Genomic DNA, 23921 nt, shown 5'->3' on the forward strand with positions numbered 1-23921 from the left:
AAGGCTGTATTTTTCTTACGTAAATTTTTTCATATCAATGCAATCAGCTTAATTGTAATTTAAAAAGGTTTTCATTTATTATAAAAGCTATTCTTTTTATATTTTTAAGTTCTGGCTACCTTGTGAAATCAGTTTGTGGGTAGCTAGTTGTATCTTCTATACCTATTGAACAATTATTTGAATTGTATAGGTATTTGACCTTCAGAATCTGAAATTACCTTTTTGGTAGTAAAGTGTGTGTGTATCTACATATCTGTAAAGTCAGATTCTGAAGGCTTTTGGATGCCTATTGCTCCCACAGTTCAAATAATTGTTTAAATGTAACCATCTTAGATCAGGTAACTTCACAAATATATAATTTGACTAAAACAATTTAGACACCTTTTATAATTAGAGAGAGCACTTACACAAACGGAACTAGAACTTGCTCATTTGCATGCATATTTTCTGCTTGTATTCAGTGTCCTACCTTTCAGCAGTTACAGCTTGAATCACATAAACAGAATTGACTGGCTGCATTGTTATTCATGGGAATTTCCTTCAGTTTTTCTCTGATTTGTGAGTATCTTCTCTGCAAGGTGTTTTAACAGGAAAAGAGAGGCAAAAGCAGCAGTTAACCCTATTCAGTGGCTGTGTAAACAGTTTCAGTTTCGTCGTATAGATAGATTGCATGAAGGCATTACTGTTCTGAGACAATGCCTTTAACAGGAAATCTAATAGTTCACCTTTCAGTGTGATCTGTTGTAATCTCCCCTTCAACCACTTCCTTATCCACCTTTCAAAATTCTCAGATTAATCCCCATCTTCTCCAATGTAACTGATAATTTCCCACGTGGAACTGTATCAGATGCCTTAGTGAATTCCAGGTAGATTAGATCTACTGCATTTCTCTTGGTCTAAAAAATCAGTTATCTTTTCAAAGAGGGCAATCAGATTGGCCTGGCATGATCTATCTTTTGTAAAACTACCGTATATACTTGTTCATAAGCTGAATTTTTTTAATAAAAAGGGAAGCACCAGAGAAGGGGGTCGGCTTATGAACGGGTATAGAAAGGGAGACGTGGGACACAGCCCTTCCCTCCAACAGAGGGAGCAAGGAGAGGCAGCAGAGCCAGAAGGGAAGAGGCGGGGCCAGAGTCTCTCCACTTCTGGCCACGCTGCTCTCCCTCTAGCCTCTGAAACAGCTGCATCCTCGGGGCTGGTAGGCTGCAGCCCTGCCACCTGGCCCCACCCCCCCCAGAGCAGGCTGTGGCCATGCTGCCCAGGCCACCGGAGCACACTGTGGCTGTGCCGCGCGGCTCAGCCCACTGGAACATGTTGCGGCTGTGCCACATGGTCTGGGCTGCCGGAGCATGCTGCCCAGCCTGCCGGAACAGCTCCAGCCAGGCCAGAGACATCCTCCCCTGCCCTCCCCAGATAAAATGGGATGGGGAGAGTTTGGGGGTCCCGGGATAGGGGTGGGGTCATGTGGGGGGTGGTCAGGGGTTAGTCCCTGACTCCCAGCTTCTCCTCCTCCCCCCAAAAAAACATTTTCCCACCAGTTCCTGTCCCAGCCAGTCAGAGTAAGCAACTGGCGTGCCAGGACACTTTGTTTACTTAGGTTTAGGTAAACAAAACATCTCGATCTGCCAGCGGCTTATAGTGATGGCCTGGGAGCCAAAGTTTGCTGACCCTGAATTATAGGGTCAGCTTATGAAGGGGTTATAAAATTTTTCCATTTTACTTATTCATCTCGGCTTATAAACGAACTGGCGTACGATCGAGTATATACAGTATGTTGTATTTTATCCCAATTACTGTGTACCTCTATGTTGCTAACTACTTTCTCTTTCAAAATTTGTTCCAAGCCCTTGCATACAATTGAGGTCAAACTAATAGCTCACTTTTTTTTCTTTCTTAAAAATAGGAACTATATTAACAATTCTCCAGTCATAGGGTACAACCTCCAAGTTTACAGATTCATTAAAAATCCTTGCTATTGGGCTTGCAATTTCATGTGCCAGTTCCTTTAATATTATTGGATGGACATTATTTGGGTCCCTAGTTTAGTCCCATTGAACTGTTTGAATTTGACTTCTATCTTGGATGTGGTAATTTCTACCTCTATATCCTTGTTCCCATTAGTCACCGTATCACTCCCTCCAAGCTCTTCATTAGCCTTATTAAAAACTGAAGCAAAGTATTTGTTTAGGTGTTGAGCCATGCCTAGATTATCTTTAATCTGCACCCCATCCTCAGTGCTTAGCAGTCCCACTTCTTCTTTCTTTGTTTTCTTTTTATTTATATGGCTATAGAACCTTTTGCTATTGATTTTAATTCCATTTGCAATGTCCAGCTCTGCTTGTCTTTTGGCAGTTCTTACTTTATTCCTACACTTTCTGACCTCCAAGAGGTAGTTTTCCTTGCTGATCCATCCCATCTTTTAATTCCTTGTAGGCTTTCTGCTTTCCCTCACTCACGTGTTTGGGATGTTTGCTCATCCAGGTTGGTCTGCAACCCTTCCTATGAATTGTTTCCCCTTGCTTGGGATGCAGGCTTTAGATAGTTTCTGCAATTTTGATTTAAAGTAATTCCAAGCCTTCTCCACATTCAGATCCTTGAGTTCTTCAGTCCAGTCCATTTCTCTAACTCGTTCCCTTAATTTTTTTAAAGGTAGCCCTTTTGAAATCAAGGACCCTAGTTGCAGATCTATTTTTGTTTATCCTTCCATTTAGTTTAAACTGAATTAGCTCAAGATCACTCAAACCAAGGTTGTCCCCTATAACCAGTTCTTCTGTGAGCTCCTCACTACTCACCAATATCAAATCTAAAGTGGCATCACCTCCTGTTGATTCAGTGACTATTTGGTGAAGAAATCTGTCATCTATCACATCCAGGAAAATCTGCGCTCTCCTATTATTAGTAGCACTTGTCCACCAATCTGTATCTGGGAAGTTAAAGGCTCTTAAAATCACGCAATTCTCAGTAATATTTATTTAATTAAATACATTAAAGAGGTCTCTATCCATATCCAAATTAGATCCTGGGGGGTCTGTAGCATACTTCAAGCACTAGCCCAAGGGAACCTCTAGTTGCTTTCTTCCCTAAAGTGATTTTGGCTCAGACTCTGTCTTATCCATTCCATCACTTCTAATTTCTTTACAATCTACCTCATCATTAATATACAGTGCTACTCCATCACCTTTGCTTTTATTTCTGTCTTTCCTGAACAGCACATACCCTTCAATACCTGTACTGCAGTCATGAGTACTATTCCATCGTGTTTCTGTTATCCCTATATCTGGTTTCACTTCCTGTACTAGTAGTTCTAGTTCCTCCATTTTGTTACCCAGGCTCCTTGCATTTGTGTGCAAACATTTTAATTGTTGATGCTTGGCTTTGCCCATTTTCCTCACCCAATTGGGTGTAGTCCTTCTACTGCCAGTATCGCCTACCTAACTGTTAGCTTCATTGGTATGGGCACTATCCTTCCTCCTAATGTCCATTTTCCTACTCACTGTTCTTCTGTTCTCCATTGTGGTATCTTTTCTTACTTGATTTTCCTCCCTTTCAATGTTAAAATCTAATGTGGAGATTACATGAACATCTCCCAATCATTTCCCCCCAAGTTTCTAGTTTAAAGCTCTTTTAATTAGTTGTGCCATCCCATGAGAACCGTCCCCTGTCCATGAATGCCTCCCAGTAATCAAACATCCCAAAGTCCCCCTTATTGCACCACTGCCTGAGCCATCTGTTGATCATCATAATCTTGTCTCACCTTCATTTTCCTCCTCTGAGGACAGATAGAATCCCACGTCCTTATTTTTTTTAATTCCAAACTTTAACATTTTAGCCTATCTGTTATGAAACATCATTCTTTTGTAGCACAGAGGGCAATAGTCAGAAGAAAAAACTTTGTGAGCCTGTAGGCCCAGTGACACTGCCAACTTAAAAAACTGTGCAATGTTCCTATTCAAAACTACAAATAACAAACTGCTCCTGATGGAGCAATAGAGAAAGATGGAGTCTGTTTTTCCATTGTATGCAGTGTGCTGCTGCTTAAAAGTGCAATCTCTCAAACTGTCCTCACTATACCATATCTTGGAAGGGTTTGGTCTCTGTAACGTAACCGGAGCTGGTTGCTTGTTTAGATTTTTCACATTTTGCCTGCCAGCAAAGTTAGTGGTTATAATTGCGAAGTTAAAGGCACAAGCAGTAACTTAATCACTTAAAAATATTAGGGGAGAAAAGCTTTTTAAAGGATCTTCTAATGCCATGAGGTACTATATTAGTAAGGTACTGGGAGATGTTGGCGTGACAAGGTTGGGGTCATTTAGTTGCATGTATTGGTTGCAGTAAACTCTGAACAGAAAGTTATTCATTCTTTCTTCCTAGGGCATGATCAAAAGGACTCCTATTTTATGTTAGGTCAGTGCAGATTTTGCTTACTGGCATCTGTCACAATCTGTGAACCTTAGTTTTGCTGAAGAGTAATTTGGTTGCTGTCATGGAAAGAAGACCTCTGTCCTCATGAATGGGAACAAAACTCTAATAGTTCAGGTTCTGTACTTAATAAACCTCTAACCGGACCTGATTGTCTTTTTACAGGACTTTTACTGACTCAAGGGGAAGATTTTTAGTAACCTCCATGTATTCCCCACTTAGTACAAAAACATATTTGTCTTGACTGTCAAGCTTTCTGGTGTCCCGGCTCACAAATAGCCAAGAGTATAACAAGTTGGTGGTGTTGTATTATCTTATCCACCAGCAGCTGAAATATGAAATAGGTAGGGACAGCAGAACTAGTGAGACATCTATCTTACTAACAAAGTGGTTTTCAGTACATGTCTTTCTAGCCCTTACTTTTTCCTTCAAAGTTTCTTTTCCTTCTGTGTTAGGATTAGTTTTCTGAACCATATGGCCCCCACCTTTGTAATTATGGAGGGGAGAGGTTATATCTCAACAGAAAAATTAAACAGACTTCAGTCAAAATACTGCATAAATGTTCTTATAAACTGATGGAGCGGGAAATATCTAATAGACTAACAGTTGATGCCCACTGGAAATAAATAAATAACCTAGCCAGTTAAAGGATTTGAATGGAAGGGAAAAAAGCAGAAAACTGGGATATAGCAGTATGGGCAGGGTAATATCTTCCAGGCCAGCAGAAAACATTTAGTCTTACAGAAAATGCAAAGACCGAATTTGATAGTGAGAGATTAGATAAGGAAGTTCCACTAACAGTTATTGTTTATGTAAAAAATGTGTCTGCCAAATGACAGTGGATTCACACAATGAAACATTGTTCTTAGAGTATATGTAAGCTTGGGAGGATTAGATTTTTATTGGTAAATGTCGGTAAACATTGATTTCACCATGCACACACAAACCAACGAAAAAATATTTGTCAATAACAGAAATTTACAGATAGGCAAAGTAAGAAAAATGTTGCTGGAGAACTTTTTAGAGTTTGATTTCATGATATTTACTTTGTAAATTTTGACATGTGATGTTGACAGTTTGTGTTTTAACATTTATAAAGCTTTCCTTTTTTGAATCTGTGTCTACTGTCATTAAATTTGTTTGACCCCCCTCTCCCATATTTCCTGCAACCATGAAATTTTTTTAAAATTAAAAGTCCGTAAATTTAAAAAAAATACTTAAAAACATAAATGTCAGTATTATCCTTCGAAATTGTTTTTTGCCAGGCCTAAGTGTCATTGTGGATCTTACTGTAGATTCAAATACGCCTCATGAACACAAGACCAGATTTTTTTCAGAATAGTGGTAGAGACTTTTTCTGTTGGACCATATGAACTGGAACCATAAACTCACTGAATGTTAAATCTCACCAAATGATGATGAGGATGGATTGATCCTCGTATCCACTCATTAAACTCCACACCTGAACATAGCCATTATATGAACAATATACCTGCATATCTCAGTGTCTGTACTTTGACCCGTTAACCTTTTACTCCCAATCGGGGATACTGTAGATTATGTATTCCTTACACTATCCGATTTTAAACAAAACTTTGCACCCCTTAATAATCTGTACGTTATTCCCTGATAACCAGAAACTTCTACGCTTAAACTCTGTACTGTTCACTTTTTTTTTTAAACATCATCTTATTAAAAATTTTAAATCTGTATGCCACTGTACCACAAGGTGAAGCTCTTTGGCTCAGACACCTTGGTAGCAGACTCTAAACCAAAGGTATTTAAACCTGCCCACTGTGTGATGCTTTTATGCCCTTAGCTGTCAGGGACGGCACATGCCTATTGCGCCTCGGGGAAGCACACATCCCTAACAATCTGCCATTCCTTCTTGTCTGTCATCTGAAAATTGAGAGACACAAGGGCTCAAATTACATCTACTTGAGCAATCCATGAAAGTCATGTCTGATCCTGGAGAAGACATCCACCAAGTCAGAGTTGAGGAGACTATCCATGGCAAATGCCCCAGTAGCCTGATAGTATACCCCAATTCCAGTGGGGAGAAGAAATCCTCTAAAAGGCACCTGAGCCGTTGGTACCTGTGCCAGGATCTCAGAAACTGAACAGAGCACCAGAACCCTTGGCATTGTCAGTGTTCGTGCCGAGTGCATTAGCACTTACTCTAGGACAAAGAAACCTGGAACGTATGCCATCTGCTTCAAGAAGTGCTGAGCAGCCAAGCTGCACCAAGCACAAGCACAGCTCTGAGCATGCAGTGGAATCATCTTGCAAGGAAGACTTAAAATATTCATCAACGTTGAGCCCAGGGAACAAGGTACTGACTGAAAAGAAAGTGGAGGAAATAGTGACACTGATATCAGTCAAGACCAGCACCAGTACAGGCAGTGGCACCAATCGGCAGACCCTTCCTGGTAGAGAGAGAGAACTTAATAGAGAGACTCATTACCTTTCACATCTGCATCTGAGCAGACAGCAGCCCTGCATCCAATGGCACTGCTGTTCATGGACATATACTTCTCCTTGTTACCTCCAAGTTATACCTTCTCCCCTCTATCAAGAAGGGAACCTGTTCACATCAATCAGAAAAGGACCCTCTAGAGAGTTTGACACATCCCATGCCATGCACCAATGCAAGATCTGGCCAGTACTCCAGTCATATTGGCCTTATGGGGGGGCCACCTTCCCATATGTCCATGTCAGGTTTCAAGGAAGAGGACAAAGTCTCTGGCATCAGCAGGTTCACTGGCCCTACCGAGCCCCTCACACATGAGCTAGAGGAAACTCCTTTTAGGGCACAGGTGGTTCTGGAGACACTTCATTTGACCTCCCCACCAAAAGCATTTTCATCTTCTCCTGAGGAGACAGATCAGTCCCAACACTGGCTCAAAGTGATTTTAAGGCCTTCCAGGACTTGCTTATGAGGATAACTGAAACCTTGGACATCGAGCCAATGGTGATCCAAGAGAACATACATAAGCTGTTTGACATCCTCAGCACCATCAATAATTGCCCTTCCAATCAATCAGGACATACTAGACCCAGCAAAGGGGTTGTAGCACACTCCAGTCGTCTTTTCCCACCCCCTCAAAGTTAGTAGAAAAGCACTACCAAGTACCACCTAAAGGTTTTTAACAATTTTACATACATCCAGGATCTTTATTAGTATTTATGGTTCAGGAAAAGACAGCCCATCTGACAGGATTCTGGAAGACAAGAACCCTGCAAAATTGGACCACACTGACACACATGCGAGAACCAGTTACTGACCCTACAGTAATTGTGATTCTTTGAAATGTTGTAGTCAGAGTAGATCCCATGACCCATCCCCTATCCCTGCTTTTCATGGTTTTCAGCAGTCACAGGCTTCCAATTGTGAGGGAAATGAGGAAGGGTCATGGTTGCTCAGCCATTTATGTCCTTGCATATGAGCACAAGGTGACCACAGAGTGCGTGCATGGCCCCGACACACTGTTACTCAGAAAAGATTCCAAACTTGCACAAGGCTACTTCAACATTTCAAAGATCCACTGTTATTGTAGGGTAAGTAACTGTTCCTTCTGTGAATTAAGTTGAAAAATGCATGGGAAAAAAACTTTGTACCTCCTGGAGATTAATTAGTAAATGTACATACAGGGCATTTGGGTTGTAAAGCAATATAGAAGTGCTTAGTATTACATGTATTAGCTAGAGTAGATCAGGAGTGCCATAGCTGAGAGGCAAGAGGAGGAAAATTAGAAATTATATCAACTCAATGTCTTGTACAAGTCCCACTGAGTGTTACTACCTTCATTATCCTCTTTTATCCACACCACAGCCTTTCAGAAAATTGCAGTTTGATAGCTGTGCCATGTGGAAAGCAAATTACCCATCAGATGGTACTGTCTCTCTGAAATAAACCCCTGAAGGGTGACATCTTTATACTTCTTTCTTATCAATAAACAGAAGTGTTGCTTTCAAGTACAGTTCCACTTTAAAATATTACCCTGTTGAGAGAGACAAATTTCAGAGCAAAATTGGCATAGTTTTGAAATATTAGTTAAAAACATTCACAGGCAACAAGTCAGCAGAAGAATGCCTGTGTGCTTTTGTTTTTTATGCTAGTTGAATTTGTAGGAAAAAAAGAGGTTGGTTTCCTCTTTAATAGATTATGCAAGAAAATTAGAATCTGGACCTGTTAGAAAAAGTCTACGACTGGGACAGAAAATGTGCAGTGGTACCTCTGTTAAAATAAAATAAAATAAAAAGTTCAGGTAAGATTAGTACTGGGAAGAGAGAAATAGTAGTGTAACTATGCAATTTCTGTACCTTTTTGCATGGAATAGGATTTTGTACAAATTCAGAATGTTCTAGTACAATTGGAATAGCTTTAGAATTTGCTATGTAGATTGATACAAATACATTCATTTCTTGTAAATGTAGTTATCTTAAGTGCATGGTTCACCATTAAGATCAATATTTATTATCCCTTTTAAGGGTTGTACTACAACAGACCAAAATACTGAAATTTTTCCTTCAACTGACTATGAATATAAATAGTTTTAAGTGGGTAGCTAAATAGACGTATTAGAACAAAAGTTTGAACAAAAGAATATTGTTTAAACCTGTCCTAAAAACCATGGTGGCTATAGTTGAATAGCTATGTTTTATGGTTTCTTGTATTTAGAAAATACTTCCGATCATCTACTTCGAAAGAGATTTTCTCCTTTGATTTAGCAGTTGAAAAAAGAGGGGAAAAGTAAGATAAGAATTACCCATATTGTTGTAATGGAACAAAGGAATATTGCCAACTTTGTTTTCTATTCTAGTTTCTATTATGGGAAAAGCAATTTATTGTGATTATGGTAAATGATGGAAATTTAGAGGTGATAAAACATTCATTAAAATAATATTATTGTCCTATTAAGATAAGTTACTAGTTAGTACTATAGCATCACATTCCTTCCACTATTGCTCTCTTGCTGTTGTTTTTTCCATTGGTATCCTTTGTGTTGAAGACTTTATTAATCCAGATTAAGAACTGATTTCTATGTAAATTGCATTTACACACCGAGTGATGAAAACACTCTTCGGACAGCAAGGTCAGAATCCAGAGGCAAATGACTTTTTGGAGGAAGCTGTGAGAGGGAGCCCCAACCTTTCATGGTGGTTACTGTGACACCAGTGCTAACTGTGTCACAGTAAGGCAATATGAATCAACCCCAATAGTGCTTACTGTTGGTTTGGGTCTACTTCGTGTATATTATCTGCACACATGCAGTCGCCAGTTCTGCTGCTTCCAATTTCTTGCCCCTTAATTTTAGGTTTGCTGGAGGGGCAAGAAAATTAACCCCTGTTGTAGTAGATGATTAGTTCAATCTATGTATCAGGCACCTTAAAAAAGAAAATTTAATTTCCTTGACTTTCCAAAGTATATTAATGCTGATGATAAAAAATGAAAAGAATTTTTGGTAATTACATGTAATCCTAGACACTTCCTTAACTGTACTTGAAAATAAGAGAGTCCATCTAATCAATTAATCATTTACATTTCTTGGAAATTGGAGAATGGACTCCTACCACAACTCTTTGTCATTAGAGCACTGCCTTTTAACTAGGGAAATGTCTGGTTTCCCTTCTTGTGCCAAAAGCTAACTGAGTAATCTGTTTATGCTACAGCAAAGTTTTAACCTATCAAAACACTGAAACAAAATTCACTTCAAGATGTGTGTGTGGGGGGTGTTCTTAATTTGATACAATAGTGAGCTGCCCTCCAAGTGATCTGTATAATGTCAGCCAGTTTCATAGTATTGGCTTGGTTCTGATCGGAGATAGGTTTACAGGTTTAAATTAAGCTAAAGCAATACATGGTACTCTTAAGCCAATTTAAGTGTGCCCAGACAAGGGGGCTGCACTGATTTAAACTAACTCTCTGAACTGATTTGACACAAAATGCTCACTTTTATTTTTTGCTTTCTCTCTCACAAAGTGATTACTTACAAGAAGGACTCAAGGACTTTTTGTGTGGTAAAAACCCTAAAACCCATGTTCACTCTTTTTAAAGGTCTGTTAAAGGTGACCTGTAAAGTGCTGTAAAAACAAAAAAAAGTTTAAGCTCTGTTTTCTTCTTTGAGGTGTGAAGGGGGCTTGACATTTTGGTTTCTCTCTGGCCTATTAAAAATTCAGTTATTGTCTAGTTGTTGTTAGTTTTTGTGGAAAACATTACGAATCTCTGGAGACTAGTAGGATTCTGACACAGGTACCTAGAGAATTTTGGAGCAATTGACAGAAGAGGGATTTTTGGTTGCACTGTTGAAAACTATTCTTGTTTAACGCAAACACCTGACAAATGGAGGGTGTCTGAAAAATTCACCATTGCTTAACGGGAAAACATTATTAAAAAAATCTTTTCAGTCCTCATTTATACCTCAGAAAAAAGCAAAATTAGTGCCCAACCCTTTGCATGTCACCTTGATATGCATACGTACTACTGGTCTAGATTAAGTTGGGTTTATATATGTGCAAATGTGTAACTTTCAGTATTGAACAAATATCAAGCATGAGGACTAATGGACATGCCTCCATTTTCCTAGTTGACAAGTATGAGGCAACCTGCACAGTTAGCTGCCGCAAAAATGGAATCACACTGAGCTCCCATGCAGATACTTTACCTGAGGTGCTAACTGTAGTTTCATTTGTTAGTCACCCTCATGAGTTGAAGCACTTTTGTGCAAGACCATAGTATAATTCCATTTCTGCTGCAGCTTCTGATCAGTGTCTAAAAGTAGAGAAATATACACAGAGAAAAATGGGGAGAGAAAATGAAAATGGAAAAGGCAGAAGGAAGGTAGGATAAGGATGTGGCAGTTCTTTGAGGAGTGTTTAAAAAAAACTGCTGGATGGATCTTTGTTTAAAAAGTACATAAACGTCTGTTTCAGATTTTGAAAAGTTATGTTTTGCTTCCTTTTTCTCTTTTAAAGTGTGGTGTTCCCTTTCAAGACGACGACGTGATTATACTTAATGGTAGTAAAGATGATGTGGAAGTGCTGAAGAAAAGAATGGAGGAGAGAAGACTTAAGAGTAAAGGGGGAAAGGTAATAGTTTTACAGAGACTTAAACATGCTAGGAAGTTGAGTGTGTGTAATGAGATTTTTTCTGAATAGATCTCATAGGTGAAAGTTCAACTTGTACAAACAGATTCTTCATTGGGCTTCAGAATGAACCACATTCATTCTAAGCTATCCATAATTTATTTCTTGCTGGTAAGTCTCTATATTTCCTGTTGGACCCACTGACCTGAATGCTTCAGTTTTATCCAGAACATTTTTTTAAAAAGTATTAGTTGTTTCTCTACAGCATTCTCCTGCAGCAATACAATGCATTTTAGGTGAAAAATTTTTTCATAGAATATCAGGGATGGAAGGGACCTCAGGAAGTCATCTAGTCCAACCCCATGCTCAAAACAGGACCAATCCCTGGACAGATTTTTACCCCAGTTCACTAAATGACCCTCTCAGGGTTTGAACTCACAACCCTGGGTATAGCAGGCCAATGCTCAAACCATTGATCGATCCTATTTTGATTTTCTGCTTACTCTTCTGAAGTGTAGGGAATTTATTCAGTAATCCCCACTGTCTATTCCAGACCAAGTCCCAGAAAGATGATATGCTTATAAGACCAACCAACATTAATTCAAGTGTATGGCTGCCACAATGTAAATGTCAATACAAATAATAATAAAGACAACTGGAAAATAATGCAATAGAAATAAATATATTGAAACATACTTTGCAGCTATTCAACATAAAGACTACTCCTAACTGATAGTCATTGTGCATAAAAAAGTACATCTCCCTCATTGGACACTGCAACTGGAAGAAAAATATTTCTCCTAGTCATCTGTATACATGGATAGTGTGTGCACCACTTTATAGTTCATTATTCTAGTCTGTTTTAAAAAGGATATCTAACATTGTTCAGGGTGGTGAGCCTCTAATAGACATTTATAGCCATGCCCATCTCAAGCTCTGGTATCATCAGATCTCACCAGCTAAGTACTATCAGTCTTGACCAATATGTGGACCTAGTATTCTGGCAATTGGAGGTGAAGTTGGTGGCACTGTTTTTCTAAATTGGTACGGAACCAATCCATTTTCATAGTGCCTAGGAGTGCCATGCTGATAGAGATGCTGTCCTTTGGATTAGATATAAAACCAAGGTCCTAATCTCTTGTCATTGGACTTTGTGGCACTTTTCACAAGCATTGAGTTGTTACCTATGTCTGCTGACCAAAATACAGTTTTGGTAATTCTGCCCACTAAATGTTCCCCTACAGTTTCCATTGAATATTGTGGTGGTCACTTCCTGCAGTAAATTGTGTAATGTTACTGCTTATGAATTTGAAAAGCTAGCCAATAAATGTCCAGAATGCTTTGGAAGTCCTTCAGGATTATGAAAGGAACAGTGTTGGGAATGAATAGATATTCACATGTGGTTAAGGGTCTAAAGTCAGCAGGACTTAGTTTAGGGTGCTTTGCTTCCTTCCAAATATCCCTGTTTATTGTGGGTGGGTTTTTTTCAACCATAGTTTTAGTTTAAACTCCTGTATTATTCATAATAGCTCCACCTTTTCTCTCTGCTCACTTTAGTAATTTATAATCTAGCAAATTAATCTGAGAGAAATTAACAAATCCATTGGTTTTTATATCAGATTAGCTACTACTTGAGTAGTTCTCTGAAGCAAGGAAGTGACTAAATTTGGATTCAATATGTACACAAATTCAGGACTTTTCAGGAGAGTCATGTGTGGGTCAGTAGAGTCCAAGAATGAATCCAAATAAAAAGGTCCCGTCAAAAGTCAAAATCCTTCTATAACCTTAACTACAGAACTGGTAGGATCCTCAATAATATGAACTGCTTTATGCTTGCTTCTCCTTGCACCTGTATCTCTCTCCTACCCTCAGTCCTAAACACTATCTCACCAACCTGCATATGTGCGAAGAACACCACCCAGCTTCCAGCTGACTCCTCCTCACCGTGTTTCATGAAATAGTCAAGAATCATAGTTGGCCTAATGAGTCTAAATTGCTGCAGCTACTTACTTTGAAATAGTCCCAGGGTATTTTTGCTTTTTCCAGCTGTTTCTGTTTTGAGTCTTCTTTCCTGTTCAAAAAGCTAACTAAAATATGTCAAAATTAATTCTCCAACCAGGGTAATAGGATTGCTTCTTCAATGGTGTTGTGCAGGAAGCCAGACATGTTATTTGGAAGGTGTTAATCAGTTATTCTGTGTGTCACTTATTCTCAGTTGCATTTGTTTTTATATTATGGTGAAGCCTATTTTAAGTGACCTTTTAGAGATGGTTTTCTAATAACACAGGAACAGAATTGTACTTGATACATTTGAGAATCCTTTAGAACAGTTGTTTAAAACGGGTGGTTGCCTATAAGATCTATACAAGTTTCATTCTACAATATGTTTTATATTAATTTCTTAAACTCATGGTAGTCTCTTTATAAATAGTTTATTATTTCTTATTAAAACCTATTACCATTGTAGTAACCCATATTTTATTAATTTGTAGTTGTTGCTACCTACTCAAGCCATACGAAAGAAGAGCACTTAATTTACTGGCACTAGTTTTTACATTTAATTTATTCTCACACAGTCTGAGTAATAACTTCTGTTACAATCTAATTTTGGTCTTTTGTTGCTGATCTTTTCTCCTGTGGGTAGAGTGCATCTTGGTCTTATCCTTGTCAAACTGAATTAAAGTAGCATTTTATACAAGAAGTATTTAATATAAATAATGTGTGCTGTATTGCAGCTTCTCCTTGGTTCAAAGAGGAGCCTCCTTAGTTTTTGGAATTGTTGGGTAGCAACCATCAGAATATGGAAATTTGAATGAACAAAACTCTTATTTAGGTCTACATTTCAAGAACAGGGCTTCCTCATCTAGCTTCCGAAATGAGAAGTTTCCTGTTAATTTGAGTTCTTGAAATGGAGATGTGAAAGGGAGAAGCCTGTTTTATGCCAAGTTTTTTGTAGATATTCTGCATTGTTCAAGCCAAAAAACCCAACAAAACCACAAATCCATGTTCTTTCAATAGTATCAGTAAATATAATTAGGGCTGCATCTTCTGTTCAACAACACCTCTACTTGGTTATCTGGTGTCAGTAACAACTTTGGACTCCTGATTCACTGGAGAGCAGGCAAGTGTGACAGGCTTGTTAGTTGGGCTGCTAAAGGAATACTCAATGCTAAAACCTACCCTGAAAATGCAGTTTTGTTGTAATCTGTTAACTCTGATACATACATTCTGTCTGTTTATTGGATGAAGAACAAAAATGTGAAAGCCTCAACTGCTGTCAGGTGATCCATTGTCAGATTTAGTGTGCAGAGCTTCTCCATGAACAAGGATATGTTTCCTATACATCATCCCTTCTCTCTGCCTGTTCTGTGTTTGAAGCAGACAGGTTATTGAAATATACAAAAATCCTGCTTTCTGAAGCATTCAGATAGCATTCTTGTAAATTTCAGTGTCTTACCTGGCCATAACATAAAGATGGAGGAATAGTGAAAAGAAAGTGCTATTTACATCCACATACCTGCAAACAAAATTACAGTAATTTATTTCTGGCTTTCCAAGACTGGTCTTTTAGCACCACCTGCTGGACAAGACTAAGAGCAGCATTTGCTATGTCCGTTTTCCCCCTAATATTAAATCATAGAATCATAGACTTTAAGGTCAGAAGGGACCATTATGATCATCTAGTCTGACCTTCCTGCACAACGCAGGCTACAGAATCTCACTCACACACTCTTGTATCAAACCTGTGTCTGAGCCATTGAAGTCCTCAAATCATGGTTTAAAGACTTCAAGATGGAGAGAATCTTCCAGCAAGTGACTTGTGCCCCACGCTGCAGAGAGAGGCGAAAAACCTGCAGGGCCTCTGCCAATCTGCCCTGGAGGAAAATTCCTTCCTGACCCCAAATCAGCTAAACCCGGAGCATCTGGGCAAGACTCACTAGCCAGACATCCAGGAAAGAATTCTCCATAGTAACTCAGATCCAACCCCTTCTAACATCCCAGCACAAGCCATTGGGCATATTTACCACTAATAGTCAAAGACCAATTAATTGCCAAAATTAGGCTATCCCATTATACCATCCCCTCCATAAACTTATCAAGCTTAGTCTTAAAGCCATATATGTCTTTTACCCCCACTGCTCCCCTTGGAAGGCTGTTCCAGAACTTCACTCCCTCTGATGGTTAGAAACCTTCATCTAATTTCAAGTCTAAACTTCCTGATGGCCAGTTTATATCCATTTGTTCTTGTGTCCACGTTGGTACTGAGCTTAAATAATTCCTCTCCCTCACTGGTATTTATTCCGCTGATATATTTGTGGAGAGCAATCACATCTCCCCTCAGCCTTCTTTTGGTTAGGCTAAACAAGCCAAGCTCCTTGAGTCACCTTTCATAAGACAGGTATTCAGTTCCTTGGATCATCCTAGTAGCCCTTCTGTCATACTTAAAAGCAGCAAAGAATCCTGTGGCACCTTATAGACTAACAGACGTTTTGGAGCATGAGCTTTCGTGGCTGAATACCCACTTCGTCAGATGCATGTAGTGGAAATTTCCAGGGGCAGGTATATACATGCAGGCAAGCTAGAGATAATGAGGTAGTTCAATCAGGGAGGATGAGGCCTTGTTCTAGTAGTTGAGGTGTGAAAAACCAAGGGAGGAGAAACTGGTTTTGTAATTGGCAAGCCATTCAAACAAAACCAGTTTCTCCTCCCTTGGTTTTCACACCTCAACTACTAGAACAGGGCCTCATCCTCCCTGATTGAACTACCTCATTATCTCTAGCTTGCCTGCATATATATACCTGCCCCTGGAAATTACCACTACATGCGTCTGACAAAGTGGGTATTCAGCCACGAAAGCTCATGCTCCAAAACGTCTGTTAGTCTATAAGGTGCCACAAGATTCTTTGCTGCTTTTACAGATCCAGACTAACACGGCTACCCCTCTGATACTTGTCTCTCATACTTGTGACTGTATGTGAGCTCATAGATTCAGCAACATATTTTAAATGTTTACCTTCATTGGGATAGTCATTTTTTGCAATGTTTGTAAATTTCTTCACTTTGTCAGCAAATCTTTAAACATCAAATATTCTCATTGCTTTTTCTGATACTTTCATACAGTTTTTTAAATGTATTTTTACATATTCTAACACAGGCAGATTTTTTTATTTGAGCACATACAAGAGTGGGCTTTGAAAATCTTGCCAAGAGATGATATTGACGTGATTTTTTTTCAGCCTTCTGAGAAATTAATTTTAACTGTTTACTAAGCTTTGTTTTTCAAGTGAGTATCCATATAAGAAGGGATGCCTTGATAAAACTGTAGAAAATATAAAAAAGCTAAACTCAGTGAGAAGGTTAACTGAGAAAAATAAAGATTGAATTATATTATTTGTTTATGCTGAAATTTCTTTTGTTCAAAAATGCCATTATTCGTTACAATTGTGCCCAGCTGTAGTATTTTACCGAATGGTTTCAGTGCTAGTCAGTAATATTACTGAATAGCTGGTCATTTTACTAATTATTTTATTAGTCTTTGTATTTTTAAAAAAAGTTGAAACCAAATAAGGAAAAAAAACTGCTTTTAGGCAGCTTTGTTTCAGCCTGTGTGTTTTTCTTTGAGATGCCGCCAAACTAATCAACTGTTATTTTCTATACTAAAATAGTAAGAAAAGCATAAAGTAATTGTGTGGAAAGAAACAAGTTCATTGTATAAAACACATAAGCATAGCAAAGGTACTTATATTTCTGTCACACACACACTTGGTTAGATATCGCATATGGAAATTCTAAATGTAACCTCAGTTTTCTGCTTATATTGTTTCAGAAATCAAAGAAATGTAAGGCCGCAGAATCGGTCTCTCAACAAGACACCACTGAAGGTAACGTCACGGCTATAGTTTACATTTACCTTCTGAGTAATTTAACAAGCTTATGCTTTAGCTTTTTTTTCTTCTGTAGATTCTCCGGGACCAGTAAAGACTGCAAAAGATTATATGAACACTAATTCTGGAGAAAGGAAACAGATTGTCTTCACAAAGAGTGCAGGTTGGTGTGTATGTTTCAGTTTAACTGGGAACATTTTCATAAACCGTTTTCCTGTGCTCATATATTTATAGAGATTCTTTGTTAGCTATTTGGGCCCAAATTTTCGACCAGGCTTTTACCCTGCCTCCCTCTGTGTGTGCTCAAAATGGCTCATACATACCCATGCAACCACATGTTGCAAACATGTTTGAAAATTCTAATGTAAGCATGTGCAGGGTGTTAAAGAATTTGTCCTTATAAAGCCCAGTAAGAGGTAACGATCTAACATTTGTGCACACATGGCGGTGTTAAAACTTTCCAAATGCACAAGTGTGTGTGCAGAGTACATTCCAGTGTTTGCATGCGCACCCAGAAGCCTGGGTCTGACAATTGGGTCCTTAATATAATTCATATTTTCTTTCTACATGTCTGCTTTACCAATCATATCGTAATCCGTTCCACTTTGTGGTGTTAATACTATTATTTAGGAGTCAAAGAAGACTGAGAGGAAATAGTAAACAAACTATAAAAATGTCAGCTATGCTAGAAGTAGTGTTTTTTTTTAAAAAAAAAACCTTCCCAAAATAAATGACCCCATGAGGGATTTGTTCAATACATCATAGAAGATGATTTAGTGTAAATTAAGATGGGATCACCTTATGGTTTTTATTACCAATTCCAGTTTTTATAGGATTTAACTTGGTAAAAATAAATATTCTTGCCCATCTAAGTCTGCAGCATTGGTAATGGTGGTGGGAGTTTCTAACATGTGCAGAAAATTTGTTGTCATTTCCCATTAAATCTGAAGAAGTAGTCTCTTTTGACATTCCTTTCAACCGAGACTTACCAGCTTTGGATCTTTTAATAACTTGATTGCTGTCTTGCTACATGTCAGTGATAACACTGGAGAGTAACTTCAGGACATACCTAATATATTCAGCAGCAGTCATGCAGTTAAGATTACACTTGGCTACCCATTAGTCCAGAGAGTATCAGTATGATTTTAGGTAATATATATGACAAAACTGAATGTCTTATATTGATTTTGTTTTTATCCAGAGCTATAAAAATGAGCACATTGTAAAGGTCAGTCAGAGTTTAGAAATGAGATTCAAAATCATCCAAGTTCAGAAAATGTTGTCTTCTCTTACTGTAAGAAAAAGACATGTAATGTTTGATGAATCCGGAGAGAGTTCAATGATGAGGAATATGTTTCTGTGTAGTATGCAGAGTATTTTCATTATAAGTGTCTGGACCCCTGCCTCTCCCCAAAGAACTACTGAGTTCTTCAGTTTATAAATGATGATTCTTAAATTGATATTTTATCCTAAATTATTATTATTGCTAGTAGACCTCTAATAACATACGAACTCTAATCATGCTTGAAATAATCAGAGCAAAGGAATAATTGCTTGACCCTTTTGAAATGACAGGTCATAATTTATGTCTCTGCATAAATAGGTTGCATTAATGAACTGAAAAAAAAATCCAGTGAGGGGGAAGGAAACCTAGGTAGGTTAGGAGCAGGGTGGAAATTAATTTGCTGACTTCTGGGCCCTAAAATTTCCATGGATTTATAGGACCCATTTTGATTCTTTCATATATCTTGGTGGGTATCTTTGAGTTCTTGTTCCCCAGAGGTGAGGATAAACCTCTTCATGGAGTTATTTTTCAGGGAAGGGATGAGTACTCCAAATCCACCTTTTGTTATTCCTCTCCAGTCAATTACGAGGGCATTTTCCAAAATGAGAAGGCTATGATCCAGGATTATTTAGGATTGTATGTGCAATTCCAATGATTGCATGCACAAATCAGGTAAATGTACATGCAGATATGCTCCAAACTAGCAATACACATGCAACTGTGCCTAATTTACACATAATGGCAGTAATTATGTGCAGTTTCTGCCAAACTTTTGTGTACACATTTTTTCCTTGTGGTCTAAAGCTTCTGCTTTTTAAAAATCTTGCTGTACCTCCATCCTTGGAAAAGACTGAGCATTTCTGCCAGTGTTTGCAGAGAGGAGCTTCCATACTAGCAGTAAATCCAACACACAAGAGGAGATGACATCAGAAACAAAAAGAGTTGGGTATTTTTCTGGCTTGAATGAAAAATGATTAAAAGACACGTAGGCCAATGTTGCTGCTTGTCAATGACTTCATCAATGATAAAGGGAGTAGATAGATTCCCAAGTGATAAACATGTAATGAGTGTAGCTTTTGTCATTTGATAACTAACCTTAAAACAATAGCTGAAGAAAAATATCCTCCTACACTTACTTGCTAAGTCCAGAGGTCAGAGCTCTGTTTTTTGCATACAGCAGTAGATGATGTCAATACTGTGTTAAGCAGTGCAGAAGGGTAAGGGAGGGTGTACATGCACACACAGTAGAGGGCAATGGGCTTTCCTGTATGTAGATTTAGCTGCCAATTTTGTGTGTGTGGGAAGAGGTACAAATTACATAAACTAGAAACTACCTCATACATTAATGAAAGATATTTGTAGCTGTCAGATTTCTGAACCAAGCCATCAATAAACTTATCTTCCAGAGGTGCAAAAATGATTTTAAAATAACTTTGGGGTTTTTTAGATTTGCAAATTAGAGAAGCTGTATTTTTGTTTCTTCTTTAGAAGCTAATGGAAGCTCTTCTGCATCTGGAAAAATCAGTAAAGCTTCAGCTGGCACCACCAAGAGATCTATTGTTGACAGTGAGGAGAAATCAGAGGCATACAAGTCTATTTTTACGTCACACAGCTCAGCAAAACGCTCAAAGGAAGAGTCTTCCAACTGGGTTACTCACACAGCGTACTATTTCTAAAACAATTGTGTGCATGATTGTAACAGTCATTGCTGCTTTTCTTCCCAGAGGCTTTTTTCTGTGTAACTCTGATATAGGGTGTTCATCGTAATCTGATGTTATCTGGTATTATTCAGTTTGCAAGTTGTTTATAAACTTGTGAATAACCAGTGTACCTAGGTTGTTTGCAGCTACTGTTCAATAAGAAATAGATGGCCAAAATCCATGTCTGGTAATGTGACTTACTTTAAAAGATTATTTACAAAAAGTATAATTCTTTAGGGTCAGATTCTGCCATCCTTAGTTACACTGAGTAGTATTTTACTCTTGATTGCAGTTTGTTAGGATTGCAGAATCTGCATACTAGTAGATATATCCTTCCATGCTTTTAGATGCAGAATGATTGATTACCTACACAATTTAGCTGCAGTTGTAATTGAACTTCTCTTTGTGTTAGTGAAGACTGAATTTAATTTCTGTAATTTTCTGACACTGCTAACAATAAAACCCTCCACAATATTTCCTTTCTTACTTTAATCAGAACCAGTGCACGTCTCTCTTAAAGATGCTAGAGATTGCTTTGAGTTAATGCTTGTCAGGTTGGAGTCATTTGGAAAGCTCGGTGTGATCTCAGAAATAAAAGTAAAAACTTTTACAATAGTCTCCTGTTCCATTTCAAAGGAGAAGGTCAGTGGGGAAAATGTTTTGCTATTTACTGCTAAATTATTTTTAAGGAAGGTCTCAAAATCGTTGTTTGTTCCTCCAAAAAGTGTTCTAGCTTTTTTTCCTCTTACATTAGAAATACCAAGTTTGGGCTTCCATCTTTTTGTTGGAGAACTGTGTAGGAGAATGGCATCACACTATGCTGAAACTTGAGCTGGAGCTTTCTTTCTCTTAATTGAAGTAGCAGAGGCTGGTTTTTGAACACTATTAAGAACCAATTTGCCTTTAATTAAAACAAATTGATGGATGCAAATCTTTTTCACTCAACTGAAAAATCTGAACACACTTATTACCGTAACTCTGGATGTTTGAGAATTTGGAGAAGCATTTAGTTCATCTGGTTTAAAGCTGTTTTATGAGCCTAGCACATTAAAATGAATATCAGTGTCTTTAAATACACATTAAAAGATTGGTGATTCTGACTCAAGGGTTTGAGTGGAAGAGAGAAGAATTCTACAGAGGACTTCTTAGAGAAATCAAGATTAAACTCAGTTTAAAAAAAAAAAAGGACTTGCGTCTGTGCAAAGAAAACTGTCTTTAGGTAGTCTGCTTTCTTTTTAATATAAAAAGTCCAGATTTATGGAAAACTGAGTGTCCCTTTTACATGTTTTAGTGACTTCTGTGCCAAGTAGCAGTTTTGATTTAAGGGGGACCTTTACAGATACTGTACAGTGCAAGGTATGGAAATATTTGCTTCTAAAATCTATTTTACTTAACGTTATTTCCTAGCTACTTTTTAGAAACTGCAAGCCTGTTACCACACTGTGGCTACTAATTTCATCCTTTTTTAAATCTTTACTCTAGACAGGCTAGACTATGGAAGTCTAGTCTTTACCTTTCAATGAATCCTTCAGTTTCTTCTCAGAATCACTTTGCAAGAGTATGGAAGAGAGTTTTGATTATTACATGATGAATCTGACCTCATTTGTATAAAAAGCTGTGGACTAAATTTCAGAGACATCCCAAAAGAAGTGCTCACAGTATCTGAGTGCAAATGTTTGCCCAGCAAAATAGTGTCATTACATGAGCGAATGCTCACCCAGATGTGTGCATTCTTTTATGTGGATAAACAGATGCACCTGCAAACTTTGGGGGTGGATTAATTAAGACCATTTTAAATTTGAGCCCTTTGTTTCTTCAAATGCAGTGTTAATCTTTCTTTGCACTTTCTTGCCTTGCAGATTAGTTAAATTTGCTGCTTCCAAAACGTCTGTAATCCATGTTTCTTGATTCCTATCCTAAAGCTTCTAACAGGAACTAAACATGGTAGACAGTTCAATTCAAGTCCAAGTCAGAATTGCCTGCATAGACCTGAGTGATGCTATGTGCATGTACAGCAAGGCACAGTGACTTGCTCTTAGTTTGATCAAATCTGTCCCTGTAACTGAAATACGCGGTTGCTTTTGTCATATGACCATGAAGGTTCCTGGTAGCCTACATAACATACACCAGTGCTTGAATAGAGCAACTTTCAGGTGTTAGTCATCTTTCATTGTCATATGCTTTCCTCTGGGCCCTTTTTTAACCTTATTTGAAATTTAGTGATCCTTTTTATATGTTAACTTTCCACTTCCAATTACTCAGTGGTCTAACAATGTTCAATAATACCTACTTAAAATGATCAAAATAAAAGCTGGAAGCTACTTTTAGGGTTTTTTTTTTTTAAATGTTATAGCCTTTGTTCAAACTAACCAGGCTAAAATTACAGTAATTAGTAGGCTTTTAAAGCTACTGCAAAATGATGTTACATTCTTACTTTTCTTTGTGACAACAATTAATTAGCCTTGTAATTTATTTTGAAGTGTCTTCCTTTATGATTAGCAATAATTAATTGGAAGTTTAGATGCTTTGTTTATACTTGTCTACATGGTTTTTCTGATTCATGTCTGTAGAATGCAATGGATATTATTTTGTAATTATTTTGAGACATAATTAAGCATTATTTCCATGGGAGTTTGTCATGAAACATACATGATAAGCATTTCAGTTGTCCAAATATGTTAACTCATAGGATCCATACAATTAATGTTTCAGTCAAGTCAGTTTGAGGCTTAGTTGAGTTTCAAGGAAGTACTTACCCATATTTTATATTTATATATGTGTCTAGCAATTAGCTTTGTTCTTCCCATTCTGTATTTTTTTTCCTCTTCATTCTTTTCATGTATTTTGCAAGCACAAATGTTGAGTTCAGCGTGGTACAATTCAGAAATTGACAGTCCTTTTATCTGCAATCTAATCCTGCTTTGACAGCAAATGAATATCACTGTGTCCAAGCACACCTTTTTCCAATGTGTAGTAGTCCCATGAGATAATGGGGTAATGCTTATTTTATTTTGATAATTTCTTTGCCAAACCATGTGATAATGTAACTATAAATATTTAGCATGGGAATTGAGGGGTAGAACCCTGCAAATCCGTAGGTATCTGCTTTATAACTGCAGATGTGGATGTGGAGATTCGTGGACCATTTCCGGGAATAGCAGCATGGATGCAGATACAAATTTTGCATCCGCCCAGGCCTCTGACAGTAAGAGCTAAGCGGTCAGCTGTGAGGAACCGCAGCACAGATCCCTCCACCTGCCCTGGGCGGGGAGCCTGGAAAGCAGGGACACCGGGCAGGGAGCTGCTTGGACCCCCCGCCCAGGGCAGGTGGAGGGTCTGCCACAGCTCCCCAGAGCTGCCTGCCCGGCTCTTACCGTGGCTGGGCTGCAGTTCTGAGCCACTTCCCCTCAGGCCGGAGCTGGGTCGGAGAGAGCCGCGCTGGCAGCTGTGGGGAGCCTGGGTCCCTCCACCTGCCCTGGGGGGAAGGGACACTGGGCGGGGGCTGGGGGGAGCAGGGACATGAGCCAGAGGCTGCTCGAGTCC

General features: G+C 38.4%; 1 protein-coding gene across 2 annotated transcripts in view; it reads left to right on the plus strand.

The window, feature by feature from the left end:
• Positions 1–23324, plus strand: part of RTF2 (replication termination factor 2) — a 58544-nt gene extending 35220 nt beyond the window's left edge. For both annotated transcript variants that reach the window (XM_050918227.1, XM_050918228.1), the window contains exons 6-9: positions 11398–11511; positions 17336–17390; positions 17470–17556; positions 20167–23324. In XM_050918227.1, coding sequence (XP_050774184.1) covers positions 11398–11511; positions 17336–17390; positions 17470–17556; positions 20167–20354 — 444 coding nt within the window. In that variant the 3' untranslated portion in view covers positions 20355–23324. The remainder of the gene's footprint in view (positions 1–11397; positions 11512–17335; positions 17391–17469; positions 17557–20166) is intronic.
• Positions 23325–23921: the final 597 nt, after the last annotated feature.

The sequence above is a fragment of the Gopherus flavomarginatus genome, chromosome 11 (assembly GCF_025201925.1).
Source record: "Gopherus flavomarginatus isolate rGopFla2 chromosome 11, rGopFla2.mat.asm, whole genome shotgun sequence".
Taxonomy (NCBI): domain Eukaryota; kingdom Metazoa; phylum Chordata; order Testudines; family Testudinidae; genus Gopherus; species Gopherus flavomarginatus.